The sequence below is a fragment of the Glycine soja genome, chromosome 7 (genome assembly GCF_004193775.1).
Source record: "Glycine soja cultivar W05 chromosome 7, ASM419377v2, whole genome shotgun sequence".
NCBI classification, from domain to species: Eukaryota; Viridiplantae; Streptophyta; class Magnoliopsida; order Fabales; family Fabaceae; genus Glycine; species Glycine soja.
The window spans coordinates 37,787,017-37,808,084 of NC_041008.1; the positions used below are offsets into that span (position 1 = coordinate 37,787,017).

Genomic DNA, 21,068 nt, shown 5'->3' on the forward strand with positions numbered 1-21,068 from the left:
TGTTTGTGTAATCTATTGTGCACGGACGTCTTATTTGCTTGGAAGTGTATTGTCCAATTTTCATGTGAAAAAATCTTATACGCCGGATTCCCTTTGCAGTTTTGCATAACAACTTGATCTGATATCCTAACTTCCATTAGCAACAGGGAAAGACGAATTGAATGAGCCACTTTAACAAGAAAACTGAAAAAGTTCGAGTCAAGTTGGTTGAAATGAGATGCAGAAACATCAACAATTTGTTAGAAACATGGTAACATTAACAATTTTTAAGGAACAAGTGATCTTCCTCTCTTACATGGGAAACGATACATTCAATGAGGAAGAGCTAATCCAAAAGTTAAATTGTTTTATAATATATTCATTGATAAATATTTGCAATTACCAGCCCATTTATGAAGGAGCCACCAAATTAAAGTTATCAATATTTGTAAAGTCTGGAGACATACAACTTAATCTAAATATCATGTTCCTCGGAAGTGTATTTTTTTTTTTTGCACAATTTCTTTGTTAAAGTATGTCCAAAAAACGTATGCTTACGTGAAAACCATCAACAAACGATTAAGTTTGGGTGTAATTAGTTAGTGTTTAAGGCTAAGAAGATTGACTGTTGTGTGAATAATTACATGTTATGGACTATTTGCTGATTATTCCTAGATTACGAGGCTTGTATGCATTTATAGAATTTATGACTCAAAATGAGATAACATCATGAGAATAGAAAAAGTTTTAATGTACTACTATTATGCAATGGAAAGCATGAAAACACTTTGTTGAAGTTTATCTAAAATTTGAGAGTGATCCAAGAAATGTCAGATTAAATTTATGTGATTATGAATTTACACCTTATATTGAAACATCTATTTTTCCACGTGGCATCATGTTTTATTTGTCATTTTTAGTCCCTACAAAACTTTGAAATTTAGATTTTAGTTTTATAAAATTGCTATCATTCAATTTTAGTCTTTTAGAAATTGTCATTTTTCAATTTTTTTATTCCCTAAACTTTTTTAGTTTTAGTTCCAAATTTTTTTTTTTTACTTTAAAATTTTTAGAATATTTAATCTCTTCTTCATCCACTTTCATCTCACTAATATCATCACACATTATCATTCAAACCATGATTAGAGAAAAATGACAAAAGTGGAAGCAAAACCTGAAAACATAAGATTGGATAAACTTATTTTAAGCTCATTTTTTTTTTACCAAATGGGCTTTCAATTTAAGAGGATTGTGGGCTAGGTGAGTTCATTTTTGGTAACGTGATTCTACTTTCACCTTTGCCATTAATTCCTAATAAGGATTAGGCACGTTTTAAATTTTTGGACCCCCGAACCCAACCATATTCGTTCAATGAGCAATCCTAATATAGTATTACTATTCCCAATTTATTGGCCAAGTGGACTTTTAGTTTAGGTGGATTGCAGGTTCAAAATATTTCAGGTGAATTCAAGTGGATTAGAGTAATGTTTGAGTCATGTGATTTTGTTATTATTCTCTCATAAGTTCGTGGTCGACTTGATTTAATTTTTAGATAAAAAATTATTCAAATCAAATATGAAATAAAATATAATTCAATTTGATTCGATTTAAATATAATATTAAATTCAAACAAATCAAACCGCTTAAAATAAGTGTTTGATCGATAATATGTGATGCTATTAATGAAATGGAAGTGGATGAAAAAGAGATTAGAGATTTTAAAAATGATTAAAATAAGACCAACAAATTAATTAATGACTAAAAACTATTTTTTTTTAGGGACTGAAATCGAAAGATGGCAATATCATCAGGATTAAATCTTAGAAGCCTTATTCTTAAATTCTTCCATTTCTTAATATATGACCTTCGATCATAACTCAATATTCCTGGTAAGATTAAGAATAAGCTACTAAGCCAAGACTACTAAGCTAGGCTAGTTCTTTAAAACATACACGTAAATTTTAGTTAAAATGAGAAAGCCTTATTTCAATAGAAACGAATGAGGATATCATTGTCAAGTTAGTTAGCTAATCAAGGTCATGGACTCATGGCTTATCAGTTTATCATATCGTAAAAACAAAATATACTTTCATCGTCATTTGATGATTAACCGCCATACCAATATTATGACAAACACTTTGATCTCAATGAAAATAGTAACAATTGAAAAATTATTGTTATTGACAATAACATTGTATTTGAGGATACATCATTATGACAAATGACAACACAACAGTATTGAACCCAAGTATTAATTATTTTCTCTCTCTCTAATTAACATCTTATTCTGCTGGACATTATAGGAACTGGAAACTGGATATATGATGCACATAACTCTTTTGCTTAAGTATATAGAAACATCAAATGGTAGATGTATAAAGATCTCACTGAGATGATCCCTTGAGCTTCTTGGCAATGCCTGCAAAGTACTTCCCCTGATGAAAAGCTTGAGCTAATTCTAACTCAGTAGGTTGTCTGGAACCATCCCCAGCATAGGTACCTGCACCATATGGGGATCCACCCTTCACATTCTCCATCTCAAACATACCAGCCCCAAATGTGTAACCAATGGGCACAAAAATCATCCCATGGTGAACAAGCTGAGTAATAGATGTCAACCTGCAGAATTTTAAAATCAAAAACAACTAATGATCACCAGAATACGCGCAAAAAAAAAAAAAAAAAAAGAATTGCTCGAAGCAAAACCAAGTGAGATTTGGTAACTCACGGAGTAGTCTCTTGTCCACCTCCTTGAGAGCCAGTGCTGTAAAAGATTCCTGCAGGCTTTCCAGCTAGTGCCTGTGTGCGCCATAGACCTCCAGTTGCATCCAGGAAAGCTTTGAATTGAGCAGCCATCAGTCCAAATCTTGTGGGGAAACCAAGCAATAAGCCATCAGCCTCAGGTAGCTCATTGGGTGTAATAATTGGTACATCACTCTTTGGAGGTGCTCCCATTTTCCCAAGGACCTCTTGAGGCAGTGTTTCAGGTACCTGTATGAATAAGAACATCATAAATACATAATGAAAATTCCCAGATTGTTCCAAGTTCTAATGGATTGTAGAGCATATACAACTTGGTTAGAAAAGTGCTAGGTGTTAGCAACATATTTTATAACTCATTCTTTTAACCTACTCTTCCTTCACGAGTGAAATTTATCTTAGTCTCATAATAATAAACAGGACTCAATAAATGGGGAAGTGACACATGGGTCCCTTATGAATTTCACCTAATAACAAAGAGTGTGTTAGAAATTACGTTACTATAGCATTTCTTAACTAGGTCAAAGCATCTAAATTCCAAAAGTCATAAAATGGTTTTTTGAACACTTTGATTACTAGAAAGAAGCCAATCTTGGACAGATAGATAAGAAGATAGACATTAAGTAATCTCAAAATGTGAAAGAGAGAGGCTTATAACTCAAAAGACTTGTCATTACAAACCTGCCATAGCTTTGCTTCTACTCCTTCAACAGAAGCAGCTCCTTTTTTAATCTCTTCAGCTAGCTTCTCAACATGTCCGTACATAGAATAGTAACTAAACAGTAAAAAGCAAAGTAAATTTTAATAAGATTCACACCACAACATTATGATAGACAATTAAGTACAACTTCAGAAGGACGTTATCATAGGTCACAAGGTACTAAATTAATAATGAGCCCAAACCAGAAAAGGGTTGAGACACTCTTCTTTTACAAAAAGCACAGACAAAAGAACTCATCAGTAAAAGTTAAATTTTGGGTCAATGATATCACCTGAGCTCAATCAAAATCATCATAACCCAAAACAAGGCGTGATTCACTGATTCATGAAGGATTATTGTACCTACCACTAATGCATCAACAGAGGATTATGGTGGCAATATGCTATCACCAAGGAATAACATTTTAGTACCACCACCAGACAAGACATGATGACATTGACAGATCGTTCTGCATAGTGAGAAGCCATTCAAACAAAGCCTGCCTCGTTTATATTTTCATAAGAAATAATGGAAACGGTTGGGGCCAAAGAAACATTTTTCAAATACTTAAGTTATAACGGAATTTGCAAGCCAAGGAAGAGTCATAAATAATGATGAATGTCAGGACCACACACTCAAACAAAGTGCGTGGGGCTTGCACTCTAGTTTCCATGGATAGATATTTGCCTTTACAACCTTCTTATGAAAAGTTTGGTCGGGAGGGGGGGGTTCACCATCATAGTTTTCTCTGTGCTATTGTTAATTCCCACTTTGAACCTCTCTCCCTTTACCCCCCCCCCCCCCCCAAAAAAAGAAAACAAAAATGTCTTCAACATCAAAAGTCTCCTACTTCAGTTGCACACCCTCAAATCCTTCTCAAAGGGAAAAAAAGATTGAGTGCATGTTTGGTTTGTGGTTGGAAATGTTGTGGCGCCCATATAAATGCAAATCCAAAGGACAAAACAAAATGAACGCAAAAGCAAGGGTCCTGATCCATCAGTAAAATGGCATTTGCCTCAAAACAAAATTTTGAAACGGAAAACCAAACATGGCACTGAAGAAATGACCAATCAACAGAGAATAAGAAAAATAGATCTTTGTCAATTTTTCTCCAATTCTCCTTTGGGGCAACATTAATTTATGCTCATGCTCATACAAAAAATTGAGGGTTAAGGATTTCATTTGATTTGATTCTCTAATTTGGCTTGATTGGATTCAAAATAGACACAACAGAAATAAGCTATTCATTACAAAAAGTTAATTGATGACAAACAACAGCACAATCTCCTAAATTGTCCAAGGGGATAAATGAACAGCAGGAAATTCTGGGAACTGTTCTTTATCAACAAAGATAAAATGGATAACTTCAAAAACTAAAAAGGAAAATGACTTAATAAGAAAGACACATAACGCACACTAAAACACAAAGACCCACTTCCCAATTTTCTATTTTTCAGCACTTACTCAAACCAATACCCAATAGACAAACTGGGAAAGCAATCAAATAGCCATAGTCACCGAAAATCATAAACAAAAGAGATAGTAACCCAACAACCAGCGAATAACACAAAACCGAACAACAAAGGTGGGGAAAACAATAATAACAACCCTCGTATCATTCATTCCACATATAAATATGTCTGTTTGGGGGAAAATAAAGCAAAGCACAGATAGTGAAAAGTAAGGGAAGAACAACAAAAAAGAAAAATCGCCCAATGAAATTGGAAGTGCCGTTTGAAACGTGCTTATCAAAGTAGTATCTGATAGAAGAGAGAGGAAGAAAGACTTACACAATGTAAACTTTAGTGGTAGTGGTAGCCATTGAAGGGTGTTTATTGCTCTCTCTGTGTGTCTCTATAGAAAGGAAAACAAGGTGTGTGTGGGTATTGATGCTGGTGGATGAGAACGTTGACAGGGTACCTGTGTTTATTTAGTGCATGCCCCTCAATGACAAGCTGTAAATTAGTGAATGCCCTTCATTTTTTTTTAGTAGTATTTCTTTCTTGATGAGTGACTACAATTTAACAATAAAAAATTTTTGAATTTCATTAATATGCATAGTAAATGAACATTTAATATGATTTTAATTGTTCAGTCTAGGAGTATTGGTTATGGTTAAGGAATTAAAAACAAATATGGGAATATATTTTTTTATTCTGAAAAAAAAATTCTTAACAAATATCCTAAAAAATACTACTTTAACATTTGCCTTAATTGTTTAATCATAGCCTATTGCCTTGTTTTAATGATTTTTTTTTACATAAATATTGATCTAGTCTGTTATAGCTTAAGGATCTATTTGTCATTAAAAAAATTAACAGAATCACTTTTTCTTAAAAAAGTAACTACTATTTTTTTAAAAAAATTAATGTATTTGTTTTAAATTTAAAGTTGAGTCTCGGTCACCCCTTGATCATGGGTTCGAATGACCCTCCCACATACCTTGGGGACGAGCCACCGGGAACTTGGGACCCATTTAACTTTTTTATTTGTTTTAGATTTTTAAATAATAAAAAGCTGAAACAATCTAAGATTTTATTAAAAATATAAAAAAATAGATTATATTAAGTAGTTTTATATTTTTATTTAATCATAAAATGTGTACATAGTAGGTTTATTGATTTTTAAGATTACAAGTTGTTTTGAATTTCTCATAAAATCAAATCAGTTTTTTCTTTTTAAAATTAATAATTTTTATAATTGTGAACAAACATAATTTAGTTTGTTTTTTAGAACTTGTCAAAAAAAAATCACTAGATTATTTTGTACTAGAATCACTTTTTTCATATGTAACAAACTAAACCTAAAACAAAAGTGACTCTGATGTGAAATAATTTAGTGGTTATTTTTTAGAAATTAAAAAAAAAGTATAAATTAAGTTGTATTGTTTACAATCTTAGACTTTTCTTAAAAAAAACTTGTTAACAAGCATAAGATTTAGATGTCCTAACTAAGGAATGAGCAATTAAATAGACTTGTCTGCTTACAAACTGGATATAACAATTTTGGAAAAGAGAGAATTTTGTTGCACACTTTGGAAGGATGTCTCCAACTTCATTATTCTAGAACTTCCTTGAGATGATGTTGTCTCTATAATGATATTTGTGTTGGAACCCAAAGCCAACCAGTCAAGAGCAAAATGGATTGCCCTTGCTTCTGCCTCCAAAGGTAATGGAATGCCTAAGAACCATGAAGTCAGTGGCGGAGCCAGAAAAATTATAAAGCCTGGGCAAAAATTTAAAGATAGCAAATTCACATGGTATATAATATGTAAATAGTAATCAATCAAAATAAAAGAGACTCGTCATTTTGTCAACAAAAATATAGTTTAAAATAAAAGAGATAAACATAATCTTACAATAGCGGGTTAAATAAAATTACGAGGCAAGTGTCCTTTCCGAGACTTCTTTGCGGTAAATGTTCGAATAATATCAATATCATCAAGTGACTTGAATATCTCCCGCTCGGTGTAACATACCATCAAGTCATTGAACCACACATCGTTGATCTTATTGCGCAATTTAGACTTGATAATCTTCATTGCTGAAAAAGCTCTTTCAACGGATGCTGTCGACACCGGCAATATCAAAGCTAGCTCAATAAGTTTATAAACCAATGGAAATACCAAATGTTTCTCAATTTGAACCATCTTCATAGCCAAACTTTGAACATCTTCACAAGTGGAAAAAGAAGCATTTCTTCTCACTTGAAGCACATAAGTTTCAAGTTGATCCCTAATTGTTCCTCGGTCATCATCAGAAAAGTCTGCATGATAAATATCAGCAAGACGAGCAAGCTTATCAACATCAAACTTGGAGAAAGAGTTCTTGGGGTCAAGACATGAGAAACAATCAAGTATAATGTTACTTCCTTCACTAAAGCGGTGATCCATCTCCACACATATTTTATCAATAGCAACATAAAAAATCTCTGCACGGTAATGATGAAGATTAGTGATAGTCCTCCCTTCTGCTCTTGAACGACCCCGAACTGGTATTTCGTCATCCATATTTGGTACCAGAATACTTTTAGCAACACAAAATCCTTGGACATCGGCAAAAAAATTATTCCAGCCACTCTCTCTCATTGTGCCCAACCGAGCTTTGACAACATCAACTAATTCCATGGCATTCACAATATTAAGATCTTTTCTTTGCAATATATTTGAAAGCTCGTTTGTGATACCAAACAACTTTAACATTAACCTCAAAATAAAAGCAAATTTAAAGCTCTCCATTTTTTCTATCAAACCTGCTGCTTGAGATGGTCCACGTCCATCTTCATCAACCATACTAAGCACCTTTAACACGGAGGACCACATTTGATCCAAACGAAGCAATGTAGTATGATGTGAACCCCATCTAGTATCCCCGGGTCTAGTGAGACTAGATGATTGGTGTAAGCCCCTTCCTCTAGATATCTCACCACTCTCAAGTTTATTTAAAATATCTTTGTGTTGTGCCTCTGTCAAAGCATCCCTCCTCTTACAAGATGCACTTGTTGTATTCACAATCAAGGTGATGTACTCAAAGAAATCATGAATAGATGAGCAACTACTAGTAACAGACACAACAACCAATTGCAAACGGTGAGCATAACAATGGACATAGAAAGCATAAGGATTTTCATCTAGAATTTTTCTTTGCAAACCATTAAATTCACCTCTCATATTTGAAGCTCCATCATATCCTTGCCCTCGTATCCTTGAAATAGATAATGTGTACTTATCAAGAATACCATAAAGAGCATCCTTTAATGACTTAGATGAAGTATCTGTGACATGATGTAGAGCAATAAATCGTTCCACAACATTCCCTTTGTCATTCAAAAACCTAAAACAAATTCAACCAGTTTACTTGGCGGCATAGAGAATAATAGGTAATGAAAATTGGAAATTGGAAAATACAACTACTAACCTCAACATCACCGCCATTTGCTCTTTGACGGATATATCACGTGACTCGTCAATAAGCACGGAGAATTGTCTATCACCAAGCTCTTCCATAATCACCTTGGTAACTTCATGTGCACAACACGTTGCAAGCTCCTTTTGAATGTCACCGCAAGTCATTGTGCAATTTTTTCCACCACGGTCAAAAGCATCCCTCACTTGTTCATTCTGAGATTTTACCCAATCTACCATCTCTCTAAAATTGCCCTTATTTAGTGAAGTAGAGGATTCATCATGGCCACGGAAAGCCATGCCTTGTGCTATGAGATATCTTGAACAATCTAAAGAACAAGTCAAACGAATCTTATACAATTCTTCTGATTCCTTGGTTGCTTTAGCAAACTTACTTGTCACACTTTGTCTTTGATTATTATAATCATCGTAGTGCTTGACACATGAGTTGTGCAAACTATTATGACTACCAACATGATCTTTCAAGCCTTGAGATGCATGCTTCCAATCTCTATATCCGCTTTTAGTGAAGACTTCAAAACCAAAGTGTTCGGCCCTCCCGGGTTGCTTAAAGAGAAAGCAATAAAAACAATAAGCTGCATCCTTGATCTCACTGTATTCTAACCATGTGTAATTCTTATACCATGATTTACTAAATGCTCTAGAAACACTTCGAAATGGAGTACGAGGAAAGCTTGGCAAATGTGGTTGCATTGGACCCTTCAATATATATGCCCTCCTCACTTGATCTTGAATATCTGGAGCATACTCATTAATTTGTTTCCTATGACCTGGATCACGCACAATCTCATTTGGGTTAAACTCATTAACCACATTAGGTGGCGGTTCTAATTCGGCTTCTTGTTGTACAACATTCACATTCTCAATACTTGCTCTATCAACCAAAAATCTCCTCATCTCTGAAATTAAATGATCTTAAGTTCATACTCAATTAACAATTAAAATCATAAGAATCAAAATTTAAATAAGAATAGTTTTTCAAAATAAAAGTAATCTCTTATGATTTATAAAGAGTAGGAACAAGCATTATATTATATTCAATTAAACACCATTATAGAAACTAATAAAATTAGATAACCAAAAGAAACCTTTATTGTAGATAATTTATCTATCAATAAACAAATTTACAAGTGGTATGATTCCACTGTAAAAGATCTTTTTACTGCTATTATAAATAATACTATATGCTTATAATATTACTAGATACACACTTTAGTTTGACTTATCAATAAAACTTTTATAACCAATGAATCTTGCTGTGTAGTAGCTTAATCTGACACTTAGCAGCACACAAAATGACAAAATATATTATAAAGTAAATATTTTTTATAATGAAATTTATTGAAGTTATCAGTATGATACAATATTATAATCTCACCATATGAGATTTTAGATAAACTTGAAAAATATGGGACCCATTTTCACAATGTTAGTACTTCTATATAACATAAAATATTTAACCTTTCAAAGACAAACCCAAATTTTTCTTCTTTTCTGTGTCTGCTACTACTAGGCGTGCAAATAAACCCAAATTTTTCTTCTTCTTCTTCTCTGCTACCTTTGTGTTAATTGTTTCAATTTAAAACCACAATCAGTTGAAATTAAACAATTACTAACCGAAAAAAAGGGGAAGGCGGTAGTCGGAAAAGAACCAGTAGGTGTCGATGGCGGAAGCTTTAAGGTTTCTACAGTGTTGCTGCGGTGACGAAGCTTTACTTCTTTTGTTTCTGTTACCTATATTTTTGCCCTTTTAATTTTTAACTCTTACAATTGTTTTGTCCTTTCAATTTCTTGCCCTTTCTTTAATATTTTTCTTTTAATTTTTACCTTTTTTTTTTTACCAAATGAATTTGGGCCAGAGCCTGGGCAATTGCCCAGGGTAGCCGGGCCTTGAAACCGCCTATGCATGAAGTCATAGGGGTTAGGAAGTTGCCATTGTTGTCCCGAATACAAACTGATGTACCATACTTCCTTTCTTCCTAGGAATATCTTTATTATTCTTTGAGGCATCTTGAGCTTCCATAACAGCATCCAATCTCCATTCTCCCTGAGATGAGAGTTATCAATCACATTTTCCATGATATGAAAATAAGCTGACTTTACAGAATAGCATTCATCCCTGCTGAAACTCCATTGAAGCTTAGTGATGTTGACCAAACTACTCAGTGTTAAATTTTCCAATCCTTCAATAACAGGGGTTGCAATATATGGACTGTTAGAGACTCGCAACCAAGGATCCCACCAAACATTGGTATTATACATTTCCATCTCCCAGTCTACATCTTTTGCCTTCTTTGACTATTGCCCGGCCAAGTATTGCTTGGGTTATGACCAACTGATGAACCCAAGAAATCTCCCTTTGGATGATATTTTGTCTTGAACACATGAGAAACTAGTTTCCAACCTTGTTTCCCTAACATAGCCAGATTAAAAGCATCAAGATGTTTGAAACTCATACCTCCATCTTCCTTTCTAACAGTTAATCGGTCCTAACTGAGCCAATTGATTCCTCTCACTGAATTTCTATTGCTTCCCTACTAGAAAGAGTTCATCATTTTCTGAATTTCATCATGGAGATTTATTAGTAGAAGGAAAACACTCATACAGTAAGATGAGATGGCCTGTGCAATAGATTTGATAAAAATCTCCCTCCCTGCTTTAGAAAGATGCTTCCTAGACCATTGTTGAATCTTCCTCCAAATTGTATCTCTTAGGTAGCCAAAGACAGATTTCTTCTTTCTACCAATCATAGAAGACATACCTAGATATTTACCGATTTCAAGGCACTCAGTGACACCCAGAGTTTCTGAAATTTCCTCCTTAGTCTACTCATTGGTGTTTTTGCTAAAATATATCTCAAACTTTTGAAGATTAATAGATAGGCTTGAGGAGTATTCAAAGTCACTAAAAAAAATTTGTAAAGTGTATGCTTCATTCATTGTTGTCCTACAAAACAAAAAACAATCATCAACAAAAAATAAGTGTGTGAGGAGAGAGGCTCATCTACACACATTGATGCCATGAAGTTCTCCCTTTCTCTCAAACTTTTTTTAGGAGTGATGTGAGACCCTCTATACATAAAATAAAAGGCAGGTTGTCTAAGACCTCTCCATTTAGAAAGACATTGAAATACACAGAATTCACACACGTCATTATTAAGATATCCATCTGTTGTCGAAACCCAATTTAAGAAAAATGGCCTGCAGATATCTCCAGTCAACCTTATCAAACGCCTTGTTGATATCAATTTTTAGAGCAAACTCACCCTTTTTACCTCTCACTTTACACTTCATGTGATAGATGGTTTTAATAGCAACCAGAACATTATCAAGGATAGATCTACCTTAAACAAAAGCATATTGCTCTTTTGAGATGCACTTTGGGAGGACACGTCTCAAGTTTGGGAATCAAAACAGTATTTGTATTATTCAGCTTTTGAGGGAAGAAACCTTGATGCAGTTAGGCTACAATTCATCCCTAGTACTCTTGAAATCATGTAAACAGCTAGGGTCAGGATTATGCCTTAAAAGCTCCAATTTCTGCTTGCAACTTTTATATCCTCTTTGAAACAAATGTATACGATGCCGCCAAGCCAATAAATCATTCGAACATGTGTGGATTTTTTAGAGGAAATCAAAAGAGGAATCACGAGCCTAACCATCCTTCACAACAGAGTCAAGATCTTTCTCATCAAGCCAACAATTTTCAAACCGAAATTTCCTTCTCGGTTTATCACGACATAATAGACATAAAATAATGGGAGAATTCAAAAACTCCATTAAGAGAGTTCAAAAGATAACAATTTGGAAAAATGTTGAGCCAATCTTGTCTTGCTAATGCCCTACCTAGCTTCTCCTCCCCTGCATCAATAGGATAGCCTAGGAGCGGGATGTCAACAAGGTTTGTATCAGCAATGACATCTCAAAAACACTTAAAAAGCCAAGAGGGTGATCTATACAACCCTTTTTATAATCAACCGAAATAAGATCATTAAAATCTCCAACTATGCACCATGGGATAATGGTATCATGAGCAAGGGTTCGAAGAAGATCCCAGAAGTCTCTTCGTCTAATCCTGTTGGGATATTAGTGATTGTGACTATTAAACTATCAACATATATATATCATAAAAAGTTAAATAATTATTTAAAAAATATGCAATTATTTTAGGACGACTCGTTCAGTAAAAAATATATTTCTGACACATTATTAGTGCCAAGATGTTTACTTTGCCAGCTAATTAAAAATCACTTAAATAATTTTTAAAATAATTATTACACATTTTATAATACATAACAATTTTAGATTAATATAAAAACTTGATTAAATTGTTTATATATTAATTGTGTAAAATATTTTTATGCTAACATCTAATCACAAACTAATATATATATATATATATATATATATATATATATATATATATATATATATATAATAAATGATTGACTTTTAAATTGACTAACTTTAAATACCATACTAATAATATTCTTTTTATAAATTAATAGTGTCAAATTTATTTATATTAATCTATAAATATATATTATTTATCATCTATCATCTATCATTATATAAAAACCATCATTCAGTCACCATTTTCTCATTTAAGGCGTCACTTTGTGATGCATTGGACTCACTTTTTTCTTCATTTTTCTCTCCAAATCACCTACTCTCTTTTACTTCTTTTTGCTTCTTTTTTTTCATTCATTGTGCAAAACACTAGATTCTCCTCTAGTAGTATACAAAAATAAACTCTAAAATGCATTTTAATTAACTTCTTTAAAAAAACATCAAACTTAATTTTTAGTCTTATTCATTTCATGCCATTGGGAGGGTGATCAATGCAAGATTTGATATCAAAAGGATAATTAATGAAGCAAACCAAATTTGACATCCTCTTTCCCAACAAATGCTAACAATCTATAAAATTAATTAACGGCATGTCCTCCTTCTCATCATATCTAAGAGAGTACTATTGCTAGCTTGCTCCGAGGAGAAAGAATGAGTCTTCTCATATGTTCCTTTCACGTCTTTTGTGTTTCGTTTTTTTCCCCTTTACTCTAATTTCTAGATGGTGGATGGACCATTGAACGTTCTACGGTTCTACTCTGCAATCATCGCCCCCGAATGTCTTTTGATTGGTTTTCAATTCATCATTGGCCTTTGAGGAAATAGAACTATAGAAGCTTTAATTTCTTCATCATGTCTCCATAGTTCATGACATTGCATTCTCATCTCTATATAGTTTTATTATCCAAAAATAGCTCATGGTTGGAGAGATATAGGCTGTGTTTTTTAAGGATATCAACAAAGAACCAGCCCCCCCTTAGACGTTAAAGTTACCCAAAACAATAAGCAAAAACGTCTCAATGCGAAAATAGTGTTGCTTGTTGCTCAAAGTTTTGTAAATCCCAGCCGATCAGCATTTTGTGCAGGCTATCCTTGTTTTTATTTAGACATCTGAAATTGATAACAATAACTAGAATAAAATATCAATTTGAATAGAGAAACAATGCTATTAGAACTCGTTTGATTTTCAAGATGTGACTAGATATTATTGGATAGCAATACGATAAAATCTCCAAGTAGCTAAAGTTAGTCTATGTAGTATCGTAATTGTGTTTGGTCCTTAAAAAAATTCATTTCATATTTGATCTTTCACTTTTTATTTTTTGATTGACCAATGTCGATTTTTTGTTAATCTGTCGTTATTTTTTTAATAAAAATCATTTACTTGACACTAACATGTTAATATAGCAATTCAATACATATTTTAATATGGCATTAACTCATTTGTTCACATAGCTATGACATGTTAACTTGATACTAAAAAACAAAATATAGTTATGATACTTTAAAAATTAAGGTGACATTTGGTTTAAGTGTTTATTTTTTTTTTTCAAATTTTTAAGATTTATAAAACATGTATGAAGAAGATAATATTCTAAGATACTATCGTGTTTTCACTTATCCAAAAAAAAAAAACAAAAAAATTGATTTATTATTTTTATTTTTGGGTTTATTTTTTAAAATATTTTTAGAGAAAATGTTTTCTAAATTTTAAGCAAACATATTTTTACTCTTATTTTCTGTTTTCTTTAAAAATAAAAACAGAAAACACTAGTGTCATCTATAATTGGGGTGTTGTTGTGATCAAAATTGCACACTTAATTTTGTCTGCAATTTTTGTTTATTTTTAGGCTAAATTATAATTTTGGTCTCCCTATAATTTCAAATCTCATTTTGATTTTCTTATTTTTAAATTAAGACATTAAGTTTTCCTATTTTTCACAATAAGTAATTTGGTTCATTAGTCAAGTAGTCGTTAGCTGAGATGGTAGGAGTTGAACTCATCATCTTTCATTTAAAGATAAAATAATAAATCACTAAGACACTTGTTTTGTTTAGTTAATTTTATAAATACTATTTTATATGTATTATTAGTCAACAGTTATTAATTATTTTGAATTACAATATTTTATAAATTAAAATAAAATATTTAATATATATATATATAATATTAACTTTTATATGTATTTATTTTTATCATAAAATTTTATTTTAATATAAATTAATACATTATTATATATAAAAAAATTGTTCTTATTTTATTATAATTTTTTAAAAAAATTACATGAACTAATACATAGGTTATTTTAAAAGAATTATTTTACGTAATTTATAAAAATACGTAAATTTAAAATAATTTTTAAATAATCTAGAAAATAAAAAAAATATTACTTTTAATAATTAAAAAAAATTAGTATTTATATATAAAAATAAATTTACATATTTTTTTAAAAATTACATAAAATAATTTATATAAATAATTTACATATTAATTTATGTAATTTTCTCGATTTATATAATTGGTAATAAAAAAACTTATTTACTAAATTATATTTTACAGTTAAAAAGAAAATATTAACATGTAAGTTTTCTAAAAAAATAAATATTAAAATTTTATTAATTTATATAATTAGAGTAAAAATAATATGTATATTAAAATCAATTTATAAAATAATTTATATATTAATTTATTAAGTTTAATTATAATTGCTAAAATTAAAATAAAAACATGTAAACTATCCAAAATAAAGTATATAAAATAAAAGTTAAAAAAATTATATATTGAATATTTTTTAATTTATAAATTTTTATAATTAAAAAAATAATAACTTTTAACTAATAATACATACAAAATAGTATTTATAAAATTAATTAATCAAAACAAGTTATTACCTTATCTTTGAATGAGTTCAACATAAATCAAGATATTTTTTTTATTTTTCATTTTATTTAGTCCCTTGCTACATAAGTATTATGTTATTTTTCACCTTATTTAACCCCTTATCACATAAGTATCATGTTAACAATCTATTAAAACACTAACTGGTGTAAGGACCAAAATTATTATTATAAAAAATAAGAAAATTAAATCTCTTGATTTAAAATTCGGAAAACCAAAATCACAAATTTAAAATTACAAGAGATCCCAAAATTACAATTTAACCTTATTTTTATTCTATTTTATCTTATATATTTTTATTCATTTTTTAAAATGATCAAAGTAAGAATTTTAAAAATAAAAGCAATGTTCATGAATAAATAAATAAATAAGTAATAAAAAAAGAAAGTAGAGAATACATAACCATCCAAGGCAAATAGGCCAATAAAACTAAAAATTGAGCTATTACTAATGAAGACTAGCCTGAATATCCCGAAGATAATTTAAAGGAGATTGCCCTTCTTGTTCGGCATGTTCAAAATATTCTTCAAGAGTTCTTTTAAGAGAGCAATGTTAGTGTTTGCTTATTCTTTGTACCTTTACTTAACATAAACAATTTTTGGGCGTGAGTGATACAAATGTTTTTTTCATGATAAACAATGGTGTACTAGTATATGCAACTTTTTGCAAGTGAACGATACTAGGAGTTGGTTCCTCATTCCTTCGATGGATTGCGATTTTATGCCTTAATTCTTGACTGCTATAGAGTAGTACACATCATATGAGTCCATGATTGGGTCCTAGATCAACCTAAAGAAGTTAGCCCAAAAGAATCAACCACAAGTTTGGCTATAAATCTTGGTCCAAAGATCAGTCCTAAAATTTAGCCTAAAGGAATCTAAGAGTACAAAAATATAATCAAATGTTTATTACTAGATATTAGATAACATACCAATAAATATTCAATTCATGTGAAATTTAGCATGCATAATTAAAATAATAATAAAAAATTAGTTAATGGTTGAATTGATGAAATTCCTATCTTATGAAATTTTATTAACTCATGTAAATATAAAAATTTAAAACCTAAAATATCAATTCAACCTCATTCAACTAACCAATTAAGATTGGTCTAGCAGTAAGAGGATGAGACTTGGGATAGATGTATAAAGTCTTAAGTTTGATGTCATTGCAATCATTGTACATTGGAAAAAAAAAAATCAACCTGGTTCAACTAAATTTGCAGTTCCACCAAACGTAATATTGTGGTCGATGCATCCCAATTCTCTGCTCACGGACATATATGAAGGACTCTTTTGAAACTATGAATGATTATATTTTGATAATAAAAAATTTTAAATATTTAATTAATATTTTTTATTATATTATATCATCAATTAAATTAATTATTTATCTCTTTTTTTCTTTTTCTTTTAAGTTATAGACAATTTAAAATTATTGAAGAATTTTTTAAAAAACTATTCCTAACGAACTATTGGAGATTTTAGCCCGCAATCCTAGGAAGTTGATGACAATAACTAAAGTGATATGTAAATGAATGTATTTTTAGCCATACCCAATATGCATATTTATGACAGGTCAATTTAATTAAAGCAATGGTCGTTCTCAACTCTACTATTTTAAGTTCAATAAAAACAGCTTAACATGAAATTTGCTACAATAACAAGTTACTTCTAATGGTCACCAGACTTAGTAAAATTAGTTGAAAAATTAATTAGAAACTGAAAAGTTAGTTAAAAGTTAAAAGTTAAAAGTTAAAAAATTAATTTGTTAAATTAAAGTGTTTGGTAAAATTAATTATTGAAGTAGTTAAAAAATATATAATAACATAAAAAATATTAAAATCATAATTTACTTAAAAAAGATAACTAGAAATTTATGTTTTAGAAAAATATTATAAACTAATAAAAAAATTATTTATCAAATAATCAAACAAGTTTTTCGACTAATAATAAAAATTAAAATTAGTTAAAACATCTTACGATACCAGTTCTTTATAAACAAATTAATATTACGTCATTATTAATATTCCCTAGTGCCGCGTTGATGCTGGAAAAAAAAAAAAAAAAACTAGTTACCGCGTTGATATTTAATACTAGTAGAAGAAATAATGAACATCTCATGACAAGAAATGCTAGTAATAATATTCTTTTATTGGTAATTTATAAAATTAATCTTAATATTAGTATGAGTTTAATGGTCATGGATACATGTAAAACAATTTTTAGAGTATCATTTAATTGTAAATTACTGTTTATATTATTTTAAATTAATTATTTTAAAAGTCAATCAATTTAACATAAAACTTTTATTCTATCAATGAATAATCTTTTTTAGAAAAAAATAATTAATATTATATTGTAAAACTAACATAACACTTATTTTAAAATATATTTTTTTCAAATATGATACATATTTTTAAACGAAGAAAGTAACATGTTCTTTTAAATTTTGTTCCGTAGTATTAACAGAAATTTATTAAAAACTACAATTTTTTTTATAGATCGCGCTTCTTATTTTTTATTTATTACGTTGATATCACTTCTCTCTTCTGAAAAAAATAAATATACTCATTTAACAAATAATAAGTTGATAAAGCTTATAAACTAGACAAATAAACTATAAATATATACACACATTATAAACTATAAGCTCGTGTGTGCAAATAAATACACAAATCGTTTATTCAAGCAAGACCTGAATAATAATTTTCTAATCGGGGAAGCATCTGAGAAGTGACAATCATAATCCTGCTGAGAAGCTGAAACAACTCTTTAAATATAGAATTTTTTATTAACACGTTTTTATGTTCCCAATATAAAACAAAATCCAAGTCAATTTTGGCCCCTAAGAGGCTGAGACGACTTTTTTTAATATAAGAATAAAGAATAATTCCATAAACACTCGTTGCCTTGTCCTTTAGGGAATCGTTTTAAAGAAAAAAGAAAGAAAGAAAACTCGGAAACAAAGATAAAAAAAAAAAGAAGAAAAAAAAGAGACAGAAGGATATGAAAAGAATCAAGATATCTAGAAAGCTATCAAATGCCAGAAAGAAGTGTGTTGACCAAACCAATCTTGTGAATTGTGATAGATGAATCTACATCAAAATATCAAATACAGTTTAATAATTACATAATGTAATACATACCACTACAGTAAAACTCTTATAAAGTGAATAAAAAAAATAGCTGAGAATCTTATGCTCTGTAATCTTAACAAACAAATGCACTAAATTCTGTATCAATATTGTCGACCACACGGACATTAAACAACCTCTAGTAAGGACCTCGGCAAAACTTTGGAAGTCAAACCAAATTACCAGCCAAATGCTTTGCTATCTACTGCAAAACCAAACAAAGTAGCAACTTGCCAGGCTTTATCTAGTGAAGTTTAACCATTTGGCAACCTCCTTAAACAAGACAAAGAAGCCCGCATAGGTGTAGTATTTTATACGTGGGGAAATCAAAGAAACAATTTATGATGCAATTTTCTATTAAATCGGACAACCAAACTTCAAGAGCAAGATGAGATGCATATTGGCATATCACAGAGAATATCTCACTATTTTAAACCACAAGGCAGATAACACCTGCATAAGATATATCCTGAGCACATCCTCAATCTTTAGTTAGAATCTCTGAGAAACTTTAACAATATCACAATCTAAAGAGAATTTACACTTAATTAGAGTGGACAGAAGTCTTTCTACTAGACATGGACTGTATACTCGTAATTAGAACTAAAATTAACGACATGGCATGGGTACAAACCACTGAAACCCAGGCCAGTGTACTCAATTGCCGAAAAAATGTTTGTAGTACTAATATATGATAGGAAGTAATTTTTTGTTGCAATGCCAGAATAAGTTGTGCAAGGACCAATTATTAATAACTCTTCCCTTACTACAAGACCAAAGATTTTATTAGTGGATAAAAGCAATTATATTACAGGGATGAAGTTCTCTCTATGCTACATGCTGACCACTATCCAAATACTTAAATATGCATAAAGCAGTACTACTGATCACATGATGCAGGGTCCTTACCCAATTTGTCAGCATATCTTGTAAAGAATTTAGCAAAATGCAGAAAATATTTTGGAATTTGGACTAAACCATCAGACCCCTAACATTTTAAGTAGCTACCTCATTTTGAGAGTAAACAGTCAATAAGTGTTCCATAAAAGTCACAACCCTAACAGTAACACAAAAGCCTAATATTAAAGTTTTAAAAAAAAAACAAAGGATGGGAGGGGTAGAAGAAGTGAATCCCTAATTATGGATGCCTATCTTGAAAACACTCAGCATTGCATTCTTAAATATCATAGACATCGATGTACAATGAAGATTGATAGAAAATTGAAGTAAAATGACCACCAGAGTGTAGAATCATCTAAACTTAAATCACAAGTTTGAACTTTGAAGTACTTATACAACCAGGGTATTTGAGGATTTAAATTGTTGTTTTCCTGCAGCCTTTTATGTTCAAACTTCAGATCCAAATGATGTTAGTAATGCTGGCTTTTTAATTTTAGCATCTTTTTTGTAGCTATCTGAAAGATTCTTTCAGTCAAAACTTTCATTGATAAACTGAACATTTACTAGCATACATCATGATATAATAAACATGACTTTTTCCCAAATTGGTAGACCAACATTGTCATTTGTTCTTAATCAAGCAAACATTAAAACTTTGGCATAATACAAATATTAAAAATAGAGCACTAACTACATGGGATGGATTTCTAAAATTTCATTGATTAGAAATTTATTTCAGACATGCTTATATGCAAGAAAAATTGAGAGTCCAGATGTAGTCATATTTGTGTAACAAAATCATCATAAAAGTGAATGCTCAAACTTTACATGTGTGTTACAATTCAAAAGGGCAAGTTTTCCTTGCAATAAATATTTTGGTAATGACTGGCTGCTGAACACATTTTAAGGGTGAAAATTGAAAAGAAAGTTGACTTGCAAGTCAATATCCTCCAGGTTAAAGCATACCTCACAAGTAAAAGAATTCTGATCCCCCATTAACAAACTACAATGGCAGAGCCGTCTGGTCAAAATCAACCATCCATGGCAATTATGGCTCAATGAAAGTCATGCCTCATAAGTACTTACAATTTTGATTTCAAATTCTGGTCTGTCAGGTTTTTTTTTAACTTCTTGAAATGCACATTTATGTTTGGATTCAATAACAAAAAATTATATATGGGAAGGAAAGAAAATTTGATGAGTTTGATGTTTTTTTCTGAGTTGAAGAGAAAAGTAGTGAAGAAATAACAATCTAGAAACAGAGCGTGTCAAAATCATATCCGTAATTGAAGCGTCATTTCAAACATACATTTTCTTTTCTTTCATTCAAAATCATTAATGAGTGACACTAAAAATTTTCAATGCACAGTATTTTTTTAACAGAACCACTATACCACTTACATATATAGGAAAGACATAGG

At 30.5% G+C, this 21,068-nt stretch overlaps 2 protein-coding genes across 2 annotated transcripts; both read right to left on the reverse strand.

Annotated features, from left to right (window-relative positions):
* Positions 1 to 2,116: 2,116 nt before the first annotated feature.
* Positions 2,117 to 5,385, reverse strand: LOC114419467 (NAD(P)H dehydrogenase (quinone) FQR1-like). The gene is made up of 4 exons (XM_028385141.1): positions 5,230 to 5,385; positions 3,421 to 3,514; positions 2,708 to 2,970; positions 2,117 to 2,598 (listed from the first exon to the last, which is right to left on the reverse strand). The coding sequence occupies exons 1-4, from the start codon at positions 5,259 to 5,261 to the stop codon at positions 2,364 to 2,366; spliced, it is 624 nt and encodes a 207-aa protein (XP_028240942.1). The 5' UTR covers positions 5,262 to 5,385; the 3' UTR covers positions 2,117 to 2,363.
* A 1,337-nt stretch (positions 5,386 to 6,722) lies between these two features.
* Positions 6,723 to 9,267, reverse strand: LOC114419770 (zinc finger MYM-type protein 1-like). The gene is made up of 2 exons (XM_028385548.1): positions 8,356 to 9,267; positions 6,723 to 8,271 (listed from the first exon to the last, which is right to left on the reverse strand). Exons 1-2 carry the CDS (start codon positions 9,258 to 9,260, stop codon positions 6,807 to 6,809), a joined length of 2,370 nt encoding a protein of 789 aa, XP_028241349.1. The 5' UTR covers positions 9,261 to 9,267; the 3' UTR covers positions 6,723 to 6,806.
* Positions 9,268 to 21,068: the final 11,801 nt, after the last annotated feature.